Source organism: Tupaia chinensis, unplaced genomic scaffold (genome assembly GCF_000334495.1).
Source record: "Tupaia chinensis unplaced genomic scaffold, TupChi_1.0 Scaffold000045_1, whole genome shotgun sequence".
NCBI classification, from domain to species: domain Eukaryota; kingdom Metazoa; phylum Chordata; class Mammalia; order Scandentia; family Tupaiidae; genus Tupaia; species Tupaia belangeri.
The window spans coordinates 7,177,485-7,195,827 of NW_006159501.1; the positions used below are offsets into that span (position 1 = coordinate 7,177,485).

General features: G+C 55.0%; 1 protein-coding gene across 1 annotated transcript in view; it reads right to left on the reverse strand.

Moving 5' to 3' along the window:
• Positions 1-18,343, reverse strand: part of GREB1 (growth regulating estrogen receptor binding 1) — a 91,759-nt gene that overhangs the window by 58,180 nt on the left and 15,236 nt on the right. Inside the window, exons 4-9 of the mRNA XM_027773597.1 lie at positions 14,117-14,299; positions 12,692-12,835; positions 10,818-10,946; positions 9,368-9,481; positions 8,749-8,892; positions 4,749-4,934 (exon numbers count right to left, since the gene is read on the reverse strand). Of these exons, the coding sequence (XP_027629398.1) occupies positions 4,749-4,934; positions 8,749-8,892; positions 9,368-9,481; positions 10,818-10,946; positions 12,692-12,835; positions 14,117-14,299 (900 nt within the window). The remainder of the gene's footprint in view (positions 1-4,748; positions 4,935-8,748; positions 8,893-9,367; positions 9,482-10,817; positions 10,947-12,691; positions 12,836-14,116; positions 14,300-18,343) is intronic.

The following is an 18,343-nucleotide window of genomic DNA, read 5'->3' on the forward strand; positions in this document are numbered from 1 at the left end:
CCCCCACATGGCGGCCCAGCCAGACCTGGCTTCTCTCTCCCACTCTCCCTCTCTGTCCCTCTGGGCTCTCTCTGGTGAGTACACGTGCCCTACAGCAAATTTTTAAAATAATGAAATAATTTTAAAAAAAATGTTTTTAAAAAAAAGAAAGAAATGCACGGTCCAGATTAAGGAGGCTCCACCCCACCAGGTAGAGTGAGTGGTCTGAGTCCCAGATTGGCAGCTTGGAAAACAGCATGGTACTGGGCCGCCATGCCCCAAATCCACAGGGAACAGAGAAAGAACTGCAGCGTGGCCGTCCCCTCTGGGGGTGGGGGGTAACAGCTCACTTTCCCTTTCTCCGTCTCCTGCTTGCACGCACGCCTCATAGCAATTTTTAAAAATAATAAAAACTATTTTAAAACTCTCAGGCAGCTGTTGAATATGGGGGGACATAAAATCTGCCCCCATTTCACCATTCTACTAGCACAGCTATTTTAGTGTGAGTCTCCCCCTCCCCCATGCACATTTTACACAGCTGTAAAGACTGTAGGCCTACAATTGTTGGGGTTGCCTTTCCTTTTTTTTTAAAAGAATTATTTAAATTTTATTATTTTAGAATTTGCTATAGGGCACACATGCTCACTAAAGAGAGAGGTTAAGTGAGAAAATAAGATCCACGTCCAGGACTCAAACTGTGGCCAGCCATGTGGAAGTCCAGCACCCCAACCACCGTGCCACCCACTGGCCCTTGCCTTCTTTTCTGAACCGTTTCCCCATAATCCCGTTTCCATGCCCTTGGTGGTCTTCGTAAATGGCAGTTGGTGGTTCAGAACATTCCACGGGTGAGGGCACCATTATTCACTGGGCAACACTGCTGTCGTGATCCTCTCATTTCTTCCAAATCCTCACCTTCATAAACACTGCGGCAATACACGCCTCCACGTGAAGGGCGCTGCTCCCTTAGCCCACTCTCTCAGCAGCTTGGTCCCGAGGCCGGGTGACAGCTCCCCACATGCATGAGTGTAACCACACTGGCCTAACTACACCCTCAGCACCACTGGGCCCCGTCGTTTGGGTTGTTGAGAAAAATACTGCTTGTTTGATTTTCAATCTGCATCTCTCTTTGTAAGGTTTTTATTTTACTTATTATTATTTAATTTGACCAGAGACAGAGAAAGGAGGAGGAAGCAAGAAAGCAAACCACCCAGTCTGGGACTTGAACTGTGGTCAGCTATGTGGGAGTCCAGTGCCTTAACCACTTGCCAGCCCCTCAATCTGTGTATCTTTGTTAGTGAGATTGGATGCTTTCCAACATGTATTCGCTGCAGATGTATCTTTTACGTCCTTCGTCCAAATCTTATATTTGATGAGCTGGAGAAACGAGCCCCTGACACACATTCAGGGGTGCTGTCCCCAGCTCTCCCCAGGCCAGCTGTGCAACGCCAGCCATCTGATTCCTGGTCTGTAAATGGGGGCCATAGCACCTGCTTGATGGGCCGAGCCTAAATTGATTAGCCTAAATCTCCACCCAACGAAGGGGGAACCCCCCCCAATGGGAGTGAATTTAGAAAAGACGCATGAGTAGAAAAGTGGGGATCAGGTGGTCCTGGTGTCTCTGGTGGAGAACGCCATGGTCCCCAGGTTTACTTTTTTATAGGGCAAGGTGGTGGGGAGGGAGCCAAAGGTACAGGCAGGGGTCTTCTATTATTGATGGCAGCTGTGGCGCACCCTGCATTCCTGGGATTTAAATAACCCCCACCTGGCCTTCTCTGGCTAAAATAGTTTCTTTTAACCTCCGTTGTCTGCACCATCGGCCTAAGCAAGCAAGTCTAATTGATCAGCTCAGATTTGATCAGAATTAGCTATTTGAATTAACTGGCCATATTAAAATTTGATTAGATGTTAAATCTTATCTTGAAAAATCTTCCCACACTGACATCCCTTTCCAGAACCCCCACCCCAGCTCCTTACGACAGCTGTCCACCCGGGCTCTACATTCACCCTCTCCGTTGTTTAACCCCCTCCAGGAGGGCCTTCATCCCCACCCTCCTCGTACAACACTCGTCAAGGCTGCCCGTCACTTCGGGATGGCCAAATCCAGTGGTCAGTGATCAGTCCTCACTGGCTCAGCACATGGGCAGACGGCAGTCCCTCCACACAAAGCCCTTTCCTATGGGCTTCTGCACCAATGCTTACCCGCCCCTCAGTGTGCACTCGCTGCGTGTGGCCGCAGCTGCAGGTGCCGTGGGACATGCAGAGGAGCTTCTGCGTGTTCCATCCCGCTGAGCTCATGGGCTGGCGTGGGAGATGCATTCACACACATAATCACAACATGTCCCTTCTGGGAGTGGAGCTGCTCTAAAGGACACTGGACAGAGGCCTGGGGAGGGGCGTGGCCTTGGATGCAATGATGAGAAGTCCTCTCAACTCAAATGGCACCCGGGAGCAGGTCACACAGGCATGCAGGGAGAGCATCCCACAGGAGGGAAGGGCAGGTGCAAGATGTGGGGGTGGGGTCGGGGGTTCTCAGCAGCTGGGAGAGGGCAGCTGGTGGGAGGCAGGCTGGCCAGGTGGGCTTGCGAACAGGTGTGGCATGGTGTATATTTTTCTTTTCTTCTTTTTTTTTGGGGGGGAGAGGTTTTTGCTATAGGGCGCGTGCGCTCGCCTGACAAACAGAGAGAGACAGAGATAGAAAGCGAGAAATCACCCCCCAGGGGGGATGGCCACACCGCAATCCCTTCTCCTCTGTTCTCCTCTCGGGATCTTGGGCATGCATGCACATGCGCCCGGCATTGAGTTTTTTTAAGCCACCGGGTCCAGAACACGAACCGCAGTCGACTACATGGGAGTCCAGCGACATAGCCATTACACTAACTGCTGGTCCCAGCATGGTGTATATTTTTAACTTTATATAAAAATACATGTGTGTGACTACTCAGCCATAAAAAATAACAAGACCCTGGAATTTGATAGAAAATGGTCAGATATGGAGGATCTATTGCTGAGTGAAGTAAGCCAGGCTATGAAAGAAAGATATTGTATGTATCCACTCAGTATATACTGACTATCCGCCCTCTATGGTAGAGAGCAAAAAATTGGAGGACATAAAAGCAGTGAAGGTACTTAATGAGAATAGGACAGTGTGGAATGGGGTAAGTGAAGAGAAGAGGATAGAGAAAGATAGCAAGTGAACAATAGAGAGGCAGGACGTTAGTGAGAAACAGATATGGCTTATTAACTGTTGATGATGACATGTATAGTATTCTCAACTGGATTGGTCTGAGAAGTATTTCATGATGGGCAAAGTATTTTTACAAGCAAAATGAGAAATAGCAATTGACTGTTTTAAAAAATAATTAGAATAATAAAAATAATGATTGGGGAAAACATAGAAAAGATATTGAATGTTGAAGTGGGGAGATTAATGTCTCTGTACTGACGGACATGCATGGCATTCCCTTTTGAAAAAACAATGTAATACACTGTAAAGTTATATGTAATCCAATGTAATATAAAGAAGATTATGATGATGATAATAAAAAAATAAAATTAAAAAAAAAATACATGTGTGTGTATATGTACGTACACACTCAGGGTCTCACTCTGTCATGATTCTCCTCCCCAGCCCCCCGAATAGCTAGGACCCCCAGCACACATCACCATGCCTGCTCAGGGTGGGCCAGGAACTGAACCCAGGCCTCCAGGTGGCCTCCACTGCTGAGAAGCAGCATCCACCAGAGTGTGCTACTATGGCTGAGCTGTTTCTTGGGTGATTTTTCAAGTTTATTTCTTCCATGGGCAAGAGACAGAGGGAGAAAGCTGGAAGCAGCACCCAGCGATGGCCTGGGTGCGGCGGGCCACCCCAGCTCCGGTCAGCCTGATCGCCGCACACGCGTGTCCACACACTCAGGAAGGTGCCGACACAAACCCAGGGCTTTCCCGCGTGCGTCAGCCTGCAGATGGCACGTTTTACACTGTGCCAGCTCCTGGCTCCCAGAGTCCCTGAGCATCCTCTCCTGCCTGCTCCCAGCTGTCCCACCTCAGTCCCATCCCTGTGTCAGTGAGCTCCAGCCTCCTCCGCTGGAACCACTCCCGGGGGTCTCGGCCAGTCCCACGGCCTCACTGCAAACCCTCTCGAAGTCAGTGCTCCCAGGTTGGTACCCACAGCCCACCTCTCTGGGGCTCACTTCCTGCCCATGCAGTGCCTGGCCACCCAGCTGCCTCGCGGGTATCTGAAACTTGAAACCACGAAGACAAGACTTCACTTGTTTCCACCATTCTCCAGGTTGCTCAGGCCAAAACCCAGGCCCCATCTTCCCCTTGCCTCCCTCACGTGAATTTCCAGCCATCCGGACCTACAGATGCGCCTGCATCTCCCTCCTGAGACCTAAGTGGCCTGCCTTCACAGGACAAAAGCAAGGGCCCCTGCACCCCGTGTGGTCCCTGTGCCATGGGCCCCCACACAGCGGCCGAGGTGATCTTGGCAGAAGAGATACCAGGCCACATGGTCCCCTGCCTGAAAGTCTCCCTGTGGCTTTCCCATGTGCCCACCAACCTGCAGCCCTGTTCCAGCCCGAGAGGGGCAGGCAGGGTGCAGGGCGTTCCCAGGCCTCATACCCAGGGACTGTAAGCTCATCGCTGAAGCTCCTCTCCAACAGCCCCCGCTGTCCTTGTGAGGGCCCTCATAAGGCCGGAGACCGAGGCCCGGCATTTCCCCCGTGTGGGCTGCTGCCCAGCGGCACTGCCCGAGGTACAGGGAGACTCACCCAGCTGGACCAGGTAGTAGACGGTGAGCAGCAGCTGCATCTCCTCGGAGATGGGCTGGACGGCAGAGGCGCCGAGCCGCTCGTAGGCCCTGGAGCTGGCCTGGGAGTTCTGGTAGCAGGCATGCAGGAGCGGGCTGACCACCACGTCACTCAGGTTCCCGCAGAGGTAGGGGAAGTGCCCGTGGCCTGCAGGGAACAACCAGCAACTCTCGGCAAGCAGCCTCCTGCAGCCTATGACCCCGCGCGGGTGGGGTCTCTAAGTGCAAGGGTCCTAAGCAGACAGGTGGGCTGTACGGGTCCGGGGTCACCCAGGAGCCCCTCTTCAGGGTGTTCTCAGGCCTCCAGCCTCAGCTGACCTAGTGCAACTGCTCTGCCTTCCCAGGACCTAGGAGGACACATCGTCACCTTTTACACGGAAGGGGCTGTCCATTTGCTTGTTCATTTAGGCCCCTCCCCTTATTTTACAGGTGGGCAAGCCACAGCCCAGAGAAGTGACTCATCCAAACGCACAGAGCCATCGCCCCGGCATCTGTTGGCACAGACCCGGGCCCCATGGGAGCACAATGCCTTCTTGATGTTCTCTGGGCTCCGTTGCCAGCCTTGCTCCCTGGCTCCAGCAGGGAGAAGCCTGCCTCTCATCCTCCTCCATTCTCCGGCAAGTGAATGAAGACAGTAAATCACCATATGGACCAGAAGACCCGAAAATTGACTGACGGTAGCAACTGCTTCAGTAAACGTTAGAAGAGCGGGTGTTCTCAGGCCTCCAGCCTCAGCTGACCCTAGTGCAACTGCTCTGCCTTCCCAGGACCTAGGAAGACACATCGTCACCTTTTACACGGAAGGGGCTGTCCATTTGCTTGTTCATTTAGGCCCCTCCCCTTATTTTACAGGTGGGCAAGCCACAGCCCAGAGAAGTGACTCATCCAAACGCACAGAGCCATCGCCCCGGCATCTGTTGGCACAGACCCGGGCCCCATGGGAGCACAATGCCTTCTTGATGTTCTCTGGGCTCCGTTGCCAGCCTTGCTCCCTGGCTCCAGCAGGGAGAAGCCTGCCTCTCATCCTCCTCCATTCTCCGGCAAGTGAATGAAGACAGTAAATCACCATATGGACCAGAAGACCCGAAAATTGACTGACGGTAGCAACTGCTTCAGTAAACGTTAGAAGAGCCATTCTGGGGGCTGGCAGGTGGCACAGTGGTTAAGGCATTTGACTCCCAAATGGCCGACCACAGTTTAAGTCCCAGACCTGGTGGCTTGAAACTCACACCGGATGTGTGTGTATGCCCAAAATCCCGAGAGGAGGATGGAGGATGGAGGTTAAGGATGTGGCATGGCCATCCCCCCAGGGGGTGACTTCTCACTATCTATCTCTCCATCTCTCTGTCTCTGGCAAGCGTACACGCCCTATAGCAAAAATCTGTCTCAAAAAAAAAAAAAAAAAGAAAAGAAGAGTCATTCTGAGGCCTACTCATCCAAGCGGCCTTGCCCAGGTGGGTCTAGACCTCTCCCACTATTCGCTAGCTCTGCGACGCTTTCGCTCAGCCTCAGTCTCCACGTTTGTACCGGGGGGAGGAGTCAAATCCTCACCTTCCCTGAGACATCGGCTGCGCTGTGCGGGTGTGTGGTCTCGTCCTCAGCAGGCTCTCCGTTTACTCATCAGATGTGCTTTCTGAATTGGCTGTGTGCCAGGTGCAGGCACCAGACTTCGAGGGTCAGTCTAATACCTGAGATGGGGCCACGTGCCCAAGGAGATCGCTTCTCAACCTCGAATGTGCATGAGGAGCCCCTCACAGTCTTGCTAAAATGCTGGCTGCCCACCCCTCCCTGCAGCTTTGGATTCAGAGCGGGAGCCTGAGCCCAATTCTGGGGAGGGCCTGCAAATTCACACCTCCAACAAGCGCCCAGGAGGAGCTGGTTCTGCTGGGCCGGGGACCACAGTCTGGGTAGCACTGCTCAGGACACCACCGTTTACAAGAGGCAACACAAAGAGTTACTGTGAGGGGCCAGCAGACAGCATAGAGATTGAGGCCGCTGGATCCCACATGGTCAAATGTAGGGTTCGAGTCCCAGACCCGGTGGTTTGAAAGTTATTCCAGGTGTGTGTGTGCCCGAAGTCCCAAGAGGAGAATGGAGGAGAAAGGACGGCAGCATGGCCATCCCTAGGCGTAGGAGTGATTTCCCACTTCCTCACTCTCACTTGCCCTCCCTCTCCAGCATGTGCACACACCCGATAGTAAAACTTAAAATAAAAAAAATTTTAAAAATTAAAAAATAAAAAACACTGTGAAAAAAGGGACATGGTATTTCTCATAAAACAGGCACAGAGACGCTATCATGGGAGCCAGAAGGGCAACTAAGCAGCTCTGTGGAGACCTGGGCTGGGCCCTGCAGCATAGGTGGGTTTGGGGTAGGGTGGGGGACGGCGCGGCCCAGAAAGCCCGACAAACAGTGCAGTGCGCCTGCGGGGCGAGGCAGCTAGCCTCCGTCCTGAGACCAAGGGCCTGCCAGGTCCCTTCGTGGAGGCTCCTGGCTCTGGGCAGAAGCAAGGAAGCCCTGTCCATTCCAAACGTGGCATCTGGTTGCAGCTCCGCTTCCTCAGCCCTGTATTCTCAGAGCAGAGAAAATACGCGGCATGAAGGACAGGGGCCATCCGCGCCTGGTGGAATCTCCCCATTGCCAGCCCTGCCTCACACCCAGTTTGAAATCCGGATTTGCACCCTACTTTCTGAATACCCTGTCCATTTTAGGAAACATAAAGAAGTACCCCTTTTATTTATTTATTTATTTATTTTTGGAGAGGCTTTTGCTATAGGGTGTGTGCGCTCGCCAGAAAGAGAGACGAAAAGCGAGAAATCACCCCCCAGGGGGGATGGCCACACTGCAATCCCTTCTCCTCCATTCTCTTTTCAGGATCTTGGGCACACATGCACACACTCCCAGTGTGAGTTCAAGCCACTGAGTTCAGGTCTCAAACCATGGTCGACTACATGGGAGTTCAGTGACATAGCCATTACGCCAACTGCTGGCCCTAAGAAGTACCTTTTTTTAATTAACAACAGGAGGCTGCTCCCACTTTCCTGCCTTCCCCCCTTCTTGTATTCCTACAACAGGATACCAAATGCAAGGATTAACTTATTTAAGGAAGGCCTGCACGTGTGCGTGTGTGTGCATGTGTGTTACCACCTGCCAGCACACTGTGCCAGGGAGTACATCTTCAGTCAAGTTCTGCCAGATCCTCACTCAGTTTCCCGTTTCAAGGTCTCCTGCTTCGTCAGAAGGGGATTTCTGTAGTTGGACCCAAAGTCTACGTCCACACAGCCTACTGCACAGAACAGACACCCCCAGTTTTGCCTACTGCTTCTACAGTGTGGCACTGGCTATCAGATTTCATGGTCAAATACAATGGCTGAGGGTGACAAGAGGACAACCCACCAGGCCAGGGCTCCTTGAAGCCAAGGGCTGATTTCTTTACCTCCTGGTGGAGCTCAGCGAAGCAGAGCGAGTGAATGAATGAATGAAAGCACGTGAGGGCCAGCCCCAGGGCCTAGTGATTAAGGGAGCCAGACCCCACAGGGCCAGCCGCAATTCAGATCCCATCCCAGTGGCTTGAAAAGCATGCCAGGTACACGTGCGTGTGAGCCCCAGGTCCTGACGGGATGGAGAAATGGAGGAGAGGGAACTGAGGTGGGACCGCTCCTCACTGGGTCCCCGTTCCTCTTCCTCTGTATGTCTGAAGAGTGCGTGCACCCACGCACTTTGAAAAGGCTGACTGAACAAGCAAATGCCCATCATGGGATGAAGTTGTTTCCCTTGGAAAACTAACAAGCTAGGATTCTTGGCACCTGACCAGGGGCTAAACTTAGTGACATTTCTGCTTTGCTCTGGATCACCCTAGAAAGCGTTGGGCTGTCTCAGGAACCCCTCGGGGCCTCCGCTGGCCTCTTTCTCGAGCTTGCTTTAGTCTCCTGCTCCACCACCTGGCATGCGGCTGTACTTGCCTTTGAATATCACTGGCTTGGCCTTGCAAATTTTCAGCAAGTTGTCGGGGACGGACACGGGTTCTCCAGAGGCCACAATGGGAAAGGTGACTGAAGCCGGTCCCACCAAGGCAGCCTGGGGCACACAGGGCAGGCCTGCACTTTCTAGGAACACACCAAGATGTTAGTGGAATACACGGGACAAGGTGCCGTCTCCTGCAGACCTCATACCAGTCACCACGAAGCTGCTACCAACATGACCCTTGTCCCTGCGGGCAGAAGCCCAATGTCTTAGAACCACAGACCCCTGAGGTCAAAGGTAGCTGTCAGCTCATTCTCCCTGACCTTCCTCACCAAATGACGGTCTTCTCCCCCTCCTCCATAGCCCTGCCAGGTGACGGACAAGCCCCTTTCTACCTTTCTCTTGACTCAGGAAACTCACTACTGAATGGGGCTCCTAGGCCTTGTAAAGTAGGTCTGCTCCATGGGAAGGGGTTCTCATGTTAGACCAAAGTCTGCCCCCCACAACGTCCTCACCCATGTGTGCACACACATGAATGCACACAGGCCCTACCCCCACTAGCAGCACCACCGAGACTAGGACCCCACCTTGACTAGGGGCATGGCTGTGGTCACTTACCATACTTGGCTCTGTCACCACCACCCTGGGGGAAGCCACCATCCACAGCTGATGGAGATTCTGGAGACCACCCTTTGTGACGTTTTTTGGGGGGCCCGGCGTTTGACAAGATGCCTAGACAACATGCGGGGCGTGGGTTAGACTATCACTCGCCTTGGGCATCAGTAAAACCTTCCTGCTCCGGAGGGCACCGTTTGGCTCTTTTATCACGGCTTTACCACAGAGTTTCAGCATCAGCTGAAATATCGAGACAGCAGGAAACATCCTGGCAACATTCCCAAGTCAGGCACGTGTCTAAGCTCTCTCCGATCTCGGACTTGGTCATCTTTACGACAGGACAGAAAGACCTACTCAGAAAACTGTCTCCATGAGGACCGAAGAGAACACGGGTAACACGCCCTGCACAACGCCTAGCGGAGCGTTTGGGCTCGATAAGTGGTGGCCACCAAACGCACACCGTCTTCGGCTCTACCCATAGATTCCTGTATATTCTGGAGTTGGAGGGAAAATATGGCCAAGCGGCGGCCTCACTCCATGCACCAGCACAGTCTCACCACTTGGGGGCAGTACTGATCCAGCTCCCCACCCCAGCCTGGAAAGCAAATTTGAGTTAAAAACCCGGGAACAGAAGCTGGTGCCCACGGCTAGTGACGCAGCCCTGCCCACTCCAGACAGCCGCATGCTTCTGACTCAAGCTGGCTTCGTGAGTAATTCAAAATAGCAGGAACTGGTTTCCATGGTTTCTTGACCAGTCCAACACCACATTGAGAGCACCATGTTGGAGCCCCTGCTGTGCATTCAGCTCTCCTGGGAAACTGCAGACTTCGGGTGCAGCTTCACTCCAGGTAAACCCAAAGCCCAGCCCGCGCCCAGGCACCCCAAGGCCCTGGAGCCTCCAGATGATTCCAGCACACAAGCAGGTTGAGAACAGCTGACAGAGCAGCGTGCTCTAAGCCTGAGGCCTTGGGTCCTCGAATCCAGTTTAGCCGTACATGGGGGGTTGGGAGGAGACGGGGCTGACTACCAAATGACTCCAGATCAGCGAGAGGGAGAGCACTGGGCGGGGAGTCCACAAGCAGGTGAGCTCTGCCCCCTGACTCGACCTCCCTGAACCCCCACGGCCGTGGTCGTCCCTGACATCATGCTGCCCATGTCTCCGGAAGGCCATAGCCCTCCTGCTAGGTGATCCAAAGGACAGGCCCCTCGCCATCACCACGACTCTGCTTCTAGACACGCATGGCACTCCTCACGTGTGGCCCACCCTCGCCCACAGAAGCCGTGGCTCCACCCAGCACCAGGGCCAGGCACAGACCCTCTAACCCAGAAGCCACCAGCTGGCTGCGCTCTCATCCAAGCCACACTGGACTCCAGGAGGCGTGGCACCCAGCCCAGCGGCTTCCTTGGCCCAGGGGAGAGCAGGACCCCAGGACAGCCGGGACGGTCATACTACCTAAGGCCGAGGGTCGCGGCAGGGCCGACAGGTTGTTCTTGGCCAGCGGCTGGTGCTTGGGGGACTCTTTGCCGTTGAAGACAGCTGGCCCCACTGCTGCGGCAAGGGAGGGGTGGTCTGAGGCTGATCCTGAAAGCAAAGAGCAGGGAGAGCGGAGGGCCAGTTCACCGCAGGCTCTGAGCTGGGCGGCGTGGAGCTGTTCTCTCCACAGTTCCCAGCTAGCTTTCCGTGGGTAAGTCCCACTAGGAGGTCAGAATTCCTGACAGTGTTCTGCCCTGCTCAGATGACATCCAGGCATCTGCACGCTAATATGCACACACATGAGTGCACACACATGCACAGACAGGGACACACGCACTCCTGGGCTTGTACACCCCATTGGGTCCAGTCTGGGAAAAAGGAGGACAGGATACGAGGGGGGCTGGGAGGTCCCTCAATTCCAGGACCACACCTGAAACTGTTCCATTCCCTTCTACTCTTTTACCCTCCAGAGTTCAAGTTCATAGCAAAATATAACCAGGAAGACCATCACGCATGATAGTCAAGCTGGTCCAGGCTGCTCAAGGGATCTAGGGCTGCCCAGCTCTGAGGACGAGTCTGGGAGCAGCTGTGGGTTCTCTCTGGTGGCGGACCAGTCTTCCCCTGCCCAGGCCAGCCAGAATGGTCTGGGATGTGCTCTAGTCAGGAGCAGCAGCAGCGTTTCCCGCGGGTACAGGCGCCGCACCCCTGCCCAGTGTGGGGTGAAGAGCACGGTCTGACGCCCGCGTGGCAACCCAGTCCTCGCTGTGTAACTGCCCTGCTTTAATGATCCCATCGTGAATGGAGAACAACGAGGACACACAGCGCCACCAGGAGGCGGCGGGAGCTGGGAGCGGCCAAGGGTGCAGGAGGCTGCCTGGCTCGCGCAGCTGTGAGCACTCGGCGTGGCTGTGGCCTTACTCCCTAGGCCGTCCTGCAACTTAGAAAGGGTTTTCCCATCTTTATGACTGAGGAAACAGAGGTTCCTAGTGTGCGAGTTGCCCCAAATCACTCAGCTGTGGGTGCCGCGCTGGAACCCACATCCAGGCACTCTGACAGCAAAGCTGCAGCCCTCTCACCACCACGTGGCAGAGGCCAGGGGCTGGGCACCGCGAGGCGGTGAGGCCACAGCAAATGCCTAGCAGGAAGGGCTCAGTGTCTCTGCAGAGAGCAGGTCCCTAGCCTGGGTGGGGACAAGGGCACTGGGCCCCTCTCAGGGCCCACACACCTCAAGACCCTCTGGGCAGGAGGAATGAGAACAACCAATGACCTTCCAGGCCCTCCACGGTAACCGCCATGATGTTCTGTTCCGTGCGGCAGCATGCCCAGCTCGGATGTCAGAAACACCTGGTGTCGAATCCCACCTTCACCACCCCTGCCTGGGGAGTCCCAGGAGCAGTCCGCTTCCGTGAGCCTATTTCCCGGTCAGTAAAACGGGCCACCACGGCCTGCTCACAGGGTGGCGGCTGGGACTCAGTGAGACCCACGCACAGCGGGGCCCCGGCGCAGGGAACTGCAGCGATCTCATCCCTTCGGCTCCCTTGGTTTGGCTCAAACGCTGGCCGAGCAGCTGGAGCGTGGAGAGCTCTCGGCTGCAAACTGGGGCGTGCAGAGGGACCCAGCATAGGGCCCCCCGCATGACCCACAGGGCGCGGAAAGGCTTTCCGAATGAAAAGCAGCGCAGTCGTTCTTGGAACTATCGCAACTTCAAGGTGACATGGAAACGCAGGCCGACAGTCACATGCGCCCGAGGCGCGCCCCGTTCAGGATGAGGAGCCGCTGACTACGCACTCAGCTGACCCGGCGGGACGCACCAGGACTGGGTCTGCACCGCTGCTGCCCCTCCATCGTCTCACCTCCCTGTGGAGCTCCCACCAGGATGCCGGGGTTGGCCCCCGGGGTGGGCTCACTGGGGAAGGTGGCCAGGGGCCCTGGGCCTTCCAGTGGCGGGAAGAGAGAGCTGGAACAGGAGCTGGCGGAGGTCTGCCGGCTTCGGAAGTCTGCGGGCAAGATGCAGCCATGACAGTCAGTCTGCCCCCACCAGCCTAGGGCCATTCTCTGGCTGGCCACCTGTCCCACAGGAGGCTGAGATGTGCTGCTGACCACACACGGGGCCACCCTCAGCCTGGTCTGTGCTTCTGTGTGTGCCCAGGAGGGCACAGCTCCCCTCCCCCCCCCCCCCCCCGCGCAGCGTGCTGGGGCAGTGCTGAGTGACAGGAGCGAGCAGCAGTGAGTACCCAGGAGAAGGAGAGAGAGGGGCTGAGCACAGGAGCCCGCCAAGGAAGCTGAGTGCTAGACCCGGACAAAGGAATAACCTATACTTTCCTTCTCTGTCGGACGGGAGGCTCCCAGGGCCTACCTGACCTGGGGGTGCTTGGCCCTAGCGAATGATCGAGGTGGTGAACTGGTCCCCAAGCGGGAGAGCCACCATGCCCACAGGGCCAGAGACATGACTGGCATATGCTGGGAGCTCAGGAAAAGTGTACTGAGTAACGCACAGAATGAAGAGAGGGCAGGGGTGGAGCGGCAGAGGGCGGGAGGCCTAGGGCGCCCAGGGAGCTCCATCTAGGCCCTGTCGCTGCTCCCAGTGGGGTTCTTCATGCTGGGCCATGCTGGGCACTGCAGGATGGCCAGCAGCACCCCAACCCTTGCCCACTCTATGACGTAGCAACCTCCAGTCGTGACACCCAAACGAATCTCCAGATGCTGCTAAACATCCCCTGGGGGATGAAATCACCCCAAATTAACAACCACTGCCCTGGGGGCCAGTAGATAGCATGGTGGTTAAGGTGCTGGACTCCCACATGGCTGACTGGGAGCTAGACCCAGTCCTAGACCCAGCAGCTTCAAAATCATGCCAAACACATGTGCATATGTGCCCAAAGTCCCAAGAGGAGAATGGAGGACAAGGGGCTGCAACATGGCCATCCTCCTGGGGGGTGATTTCACACTTTCCCTCTGTCTGTCTCTGTCTCTCTCTCTCTGGCGAGCGTACATACCCTATGGCAAAAAGCTTACAAACACACAAACAAACAAAACCCTCTGCCCCAAATACTTGTAAGGAGGCATGGCACGGTGAGGCCCTTGTCAACTGTAAAACGTCCCATCTAACTCGTCCATCACTCTGAACTAACTAAACACCTGGAACAGAGAGAAGTGCGTTGCCAGTTGCACAGGCCTGGCCTTTGGGCTGTGATCGGGTGCTATAAAGCCCTCTCTCCCCAGCTCCACACTGCCAGGCACTGGGGCCCCCTGGGGCCATCCTCAGCCACAACCCTCACCTGAGCCTCTCCAACAGATCAGCGGTCCCCTGGTGAGAGTCCCTTGTGCATTCCGGACCAGGTAATACTTCAAGTGCTTCTGCTTCTTGGGCTGGGTGGTCAGCTTCAGATTGATGTGGTTGGAGAATTCCGTGAAGTAACAGAAGCCTTTCTTCCCACAGCCCACGCAGTTCCCCGAGAAGCCTGGAGGGCAGATGGAACACCGACATCTCTAACTCACCCCAACGCCCTTTGCAAATGATCCACTGTTCATGGGCGCTCCGAACTGACGTCCTACACCAGCAGCCGGAAGATCCCACCAGGCACAGGGCCCTGTCAGCGTAGACCGGCCTCAACTCAAACGGGAGGCCGAGAAGGCCCGCTCGGAGCTGGGCAAGCACGGAAGACGAAACCTGCTTCGGGGCACATTTAAAGCTGTATGTGGGGGCCTGGTGTGGCAGGAAAACGACACTCTGGATGGCTGACCCACATGGGGGGGCTCGGGTTTTACACCAGACCTCCCTGGTACACTGCGTGTGCCCGGCCATGACCTGGGGCTGGCTGTGCCTGAGAGCGGATCGCAGCATCAGAACCTGTCAACTGTGCTGTTATCACTTGCTCACTCACGGAAGGAAGGAGAGGAAGGAGGAAGGAAGGGAGAAAAGAAGGAAAAAAAGAAAAAAGGAGAGAAAGAGAGGGAGAAAGACACTTTAAAAAAAGAAAAACCCAAGGCCAGTAGGTGGCACAGTGGTTAAGGACTGGATCCCACATGGCCACTTCTGCGGTTCGAATCCCAGACCCAGTGGCTTGAAAAACATGCCAGGTGCTGCACATAGATGCCCTAAATCTCGAGAGCAGAATGGACAAGAAGGGACTGTGGCATGGCTATCCCCTCGGGGGGTGACTTCTCACTTCCCCTCTCGGTCTCTTTCCAGCAAGTGCATACACCCTGTGGCAAAAAAAAAAAAAAACCTTCAAAATTTTTTTAAAAAGAGAAACGTATACACCAAGCCAGCTCTGCAGGACCAAACCTGTGCCATTCCCTGAGGAAGTTCTTGGAACAGCTTGCTACACCCTGTTTTTATGAGGCTGGCCAATTACAGTCTCAAAACTATTAGGCCATTGAGAGTAGACACATGGAAAGCCCAGAGTGTCCATCCGGGAGCCAAGAAGAACCCATGCGTTGCTACTTAAAAATCAAGAGGACTTTGCACGGTGTGGCAGGGATACTGCGAGTGAACTCTGTGGCTTGGTCTCAGTAGGCAGAGACCCCGCTGGAACACGGTCATCGCAGGTGGGCATCCTCCTGCCCCACACGGAAATGGGCCTTTCAGGGAGCTGGCAGAGATTTCCACCAGCCGAGAGTTCAGAGAGGCCCTCTCTGCAGAGGCAATGATGAAACCAGCCCACACGGACAGTTACAGTCCAGAGCCTGTGCTTGGAAAGACCTTCACGCCCCGTGAAGCCCCTCTGAGCTACACGCAGCGTTGACGTGCCGGCCAGTGCGTGACTGACGTGAGCGTCTGGATCCTCTGACGGCTGCTCCTGTTCAAACTCTCTCGAAGTCCTCGCTCTGCTTACTTCTGTGTCTGGGCCTGAGGTCTCTCGGCAGGCGCGACTCTGCAGTGAAGACGCCTCTATTGTTATCACGCTCTGGCAGGCAGGTCTGCAAAGGTCACTCTGCCTTAGGTAATGACAGCCACAGGCTCTGCGACCTCCAGCTAGTGTTCACGGTAACTCCACTGAGTGAAGGTTAAAGCAGACAGCTAGGGCCGGCCAGTGGCATGGTGGTTAAGGCGGCTGGATCCCACATGGCCAACTGAACAGTTCGAGTTCCTGATCCAGGGGCTTGAAAAACATGCCAGGTACATGTATGTGCCCCAAATCCCGAGAGAGAAGAATGGAAGAGATGGGACTGCAGCAGGGCCACACACCCCCAGAACGATTTCTCCCTTTCCCACTCTCTCTCTCTCTTTCTAGCAACCACCCATGCCCTATAGAAAAACTAAGAAACTAAACAAAAATAAAGACATCTCCACCACAGAAATCTACTAGGTTGCTGACCAGTCTTATTTTAAGCAAATTTAATGGCCTTTAAAAAGCCTTAGATATAAGAGCAAATCTCTCGGCCTAGCCGCAGGCCAGTTACGGGATGGTCTAGCCTCCTGCGTCCTATCACCCCTGCACCAGTGCGGACAGAAAAGGTGCCAACGCCCCGTGGGACGCAGCACTCCGTGTGTTCTTGGTTGTTACAGGGCAGGGCGAGGCCCAGGACTGACGCATGGAGAGCCAGGGACCTTCCTGCATTCGCTGCGGTCCTCAGCTTCCTGGACACAGGCTGGCCAGTCCAGAGGGCAGGACCTACTCTGAGGCTGGAGTCCGAGAGGCTCGGGAGCTGTCCAAAGCCATAGACAAGGGGTGCAGCGTTCAGTCCATTGTGAGGAAGTCTAGACCCTCAGGCGCAGCCCGGATCCCCTGCCCTCATGGCCAGCTTGATTTCCTGTTCCTCATTCGGACACACCTAATTTACAGACCCCCCCACCCCTACAACTCAGCCCACTCCCCACTCCCCCCAGCTCCTCCTCCATAAGCCCTACCCACACTGCCCGGCCACCGTCCCGTGCCCAGCTCTGACTCCTGGACCTTTACAGCCTCCCTCGACAGGAAGGGCCAGGCCACACTTTTCTCCAGGCCCTGGTACTTTCTACTGCTCAGAGGGTCTGGGATCTCTTCCCTAGTGTGACAGTTACTGAAATTCTCATCTTTGTTCCCATAAGTATCCCTGTCCTTCCCAAGGAAGTTGGGTTCACATACGTGAGTGTCCACGTGCAGACCAATACCCTGCTCATGGCAGACGGTCAGCAGATACGGAAGGGAAGGACGGAGAGAGAGGACAGGTAACTCTTTAAGGGACCACGCGAGTGTCTGCACAGTCCTTGAAATGATAATCTACTGGTATTCATTCATTTGCCTTTAGCCTAAGAACTTTGAGATAAACAGTTCTATTGCCATCTAAGACCAAAGCCCCGAGACACCCTGAGAGCTCCCTGGAGGGGATTCTGTTTTTTGTTTGAAGAGATTTTTTGCTATAGGGTGTGTGTACTTGCCAGAGATAGAGAGAGACAGTGAGACAGAAAGTGAGAAATCATCCCCCAGGGGGATGGCCACGCAGCAATCCCTTCTCCATTCTCCTCTTGGGATCTCGGGCAATCCCTTCTCCGTTCTCCTCTCGGGATCTCGGGCATGCACGCACACGCGCACACACACACACACACACACACACACACACACCTGGTGTGAGTTTTAAAGCCACCAGGTCAGGAACTAAAATGACGGTCGACTCCGTGGAAGTCCAGCGACATAACAATTTCACCGTCTGCTGGTTCCGCTGGAGAGGATTCTAAGCCCGGGTGTCGGACACAGACGAGCAGGAAACAGCATTGCAAGCCCAGGGATGCTAAGGGGCATTGCCAGCCCTCTGCAGATACAGAGAGACCAGGCATGGGCCTTTGTCCCAAGAGAAACGTGGGCTGGGCCTATCGCTGGATTGCAGCAGCTGTTCTGCAGAATCGGGGGGATTCAACCAGAGACAACAGGAGCACCTCAATGTGGCCCAGAAATGAGGTCCTCACCCTCGGGCTTCCTAGGCCAGCAGCTACCTAGGGAACTATCAAGAGACCTCTCTCCTACTTGGGCAACAACTTTCTGGTCAGTGGACCTGGCTGTTTTTCTGAGGTGATGCTGGAGAGACCGGCCACTGGGGCCACCCAGAACCAGACGATAGCTTCCCAGCTGGCCTCCAAGATGCTCAGCTGAGCACAGGAAGAACGTCAAACATCCCAGGGATCATTTGAAAGGCAATAAAAGTTTCCTGAGAAAGAATAAAGTAATGACCCAGTCTCCTGGGAAATCCACTTAGGATCTGGACGTCTATGGAAACCTCTAGAAGATGGATCCGGCTGCAACCTCTAATTCCTGTCGGGCACAAATACCCAGAGCTGAGAGAAGTCACCCCCTCAAAGGCCCACCCCACGGGGACAAGTCCATGAAGACGACTCCCTCGTGACCACACGCCACCACGCCCAGTGCTTTTCCTCGGTCCCAATGAGCAGCTGCAGCGACACGTGTCTAACGAGCACATCCTGAACGGATGCCTATCCACCCCAGCCACTGCGCAAGGCTCTCCCCTCCGCTGGGGCGAAGCCACTGTCCACTCCTGCCCCTTCGTTCACTACCCTCCCACGGCGC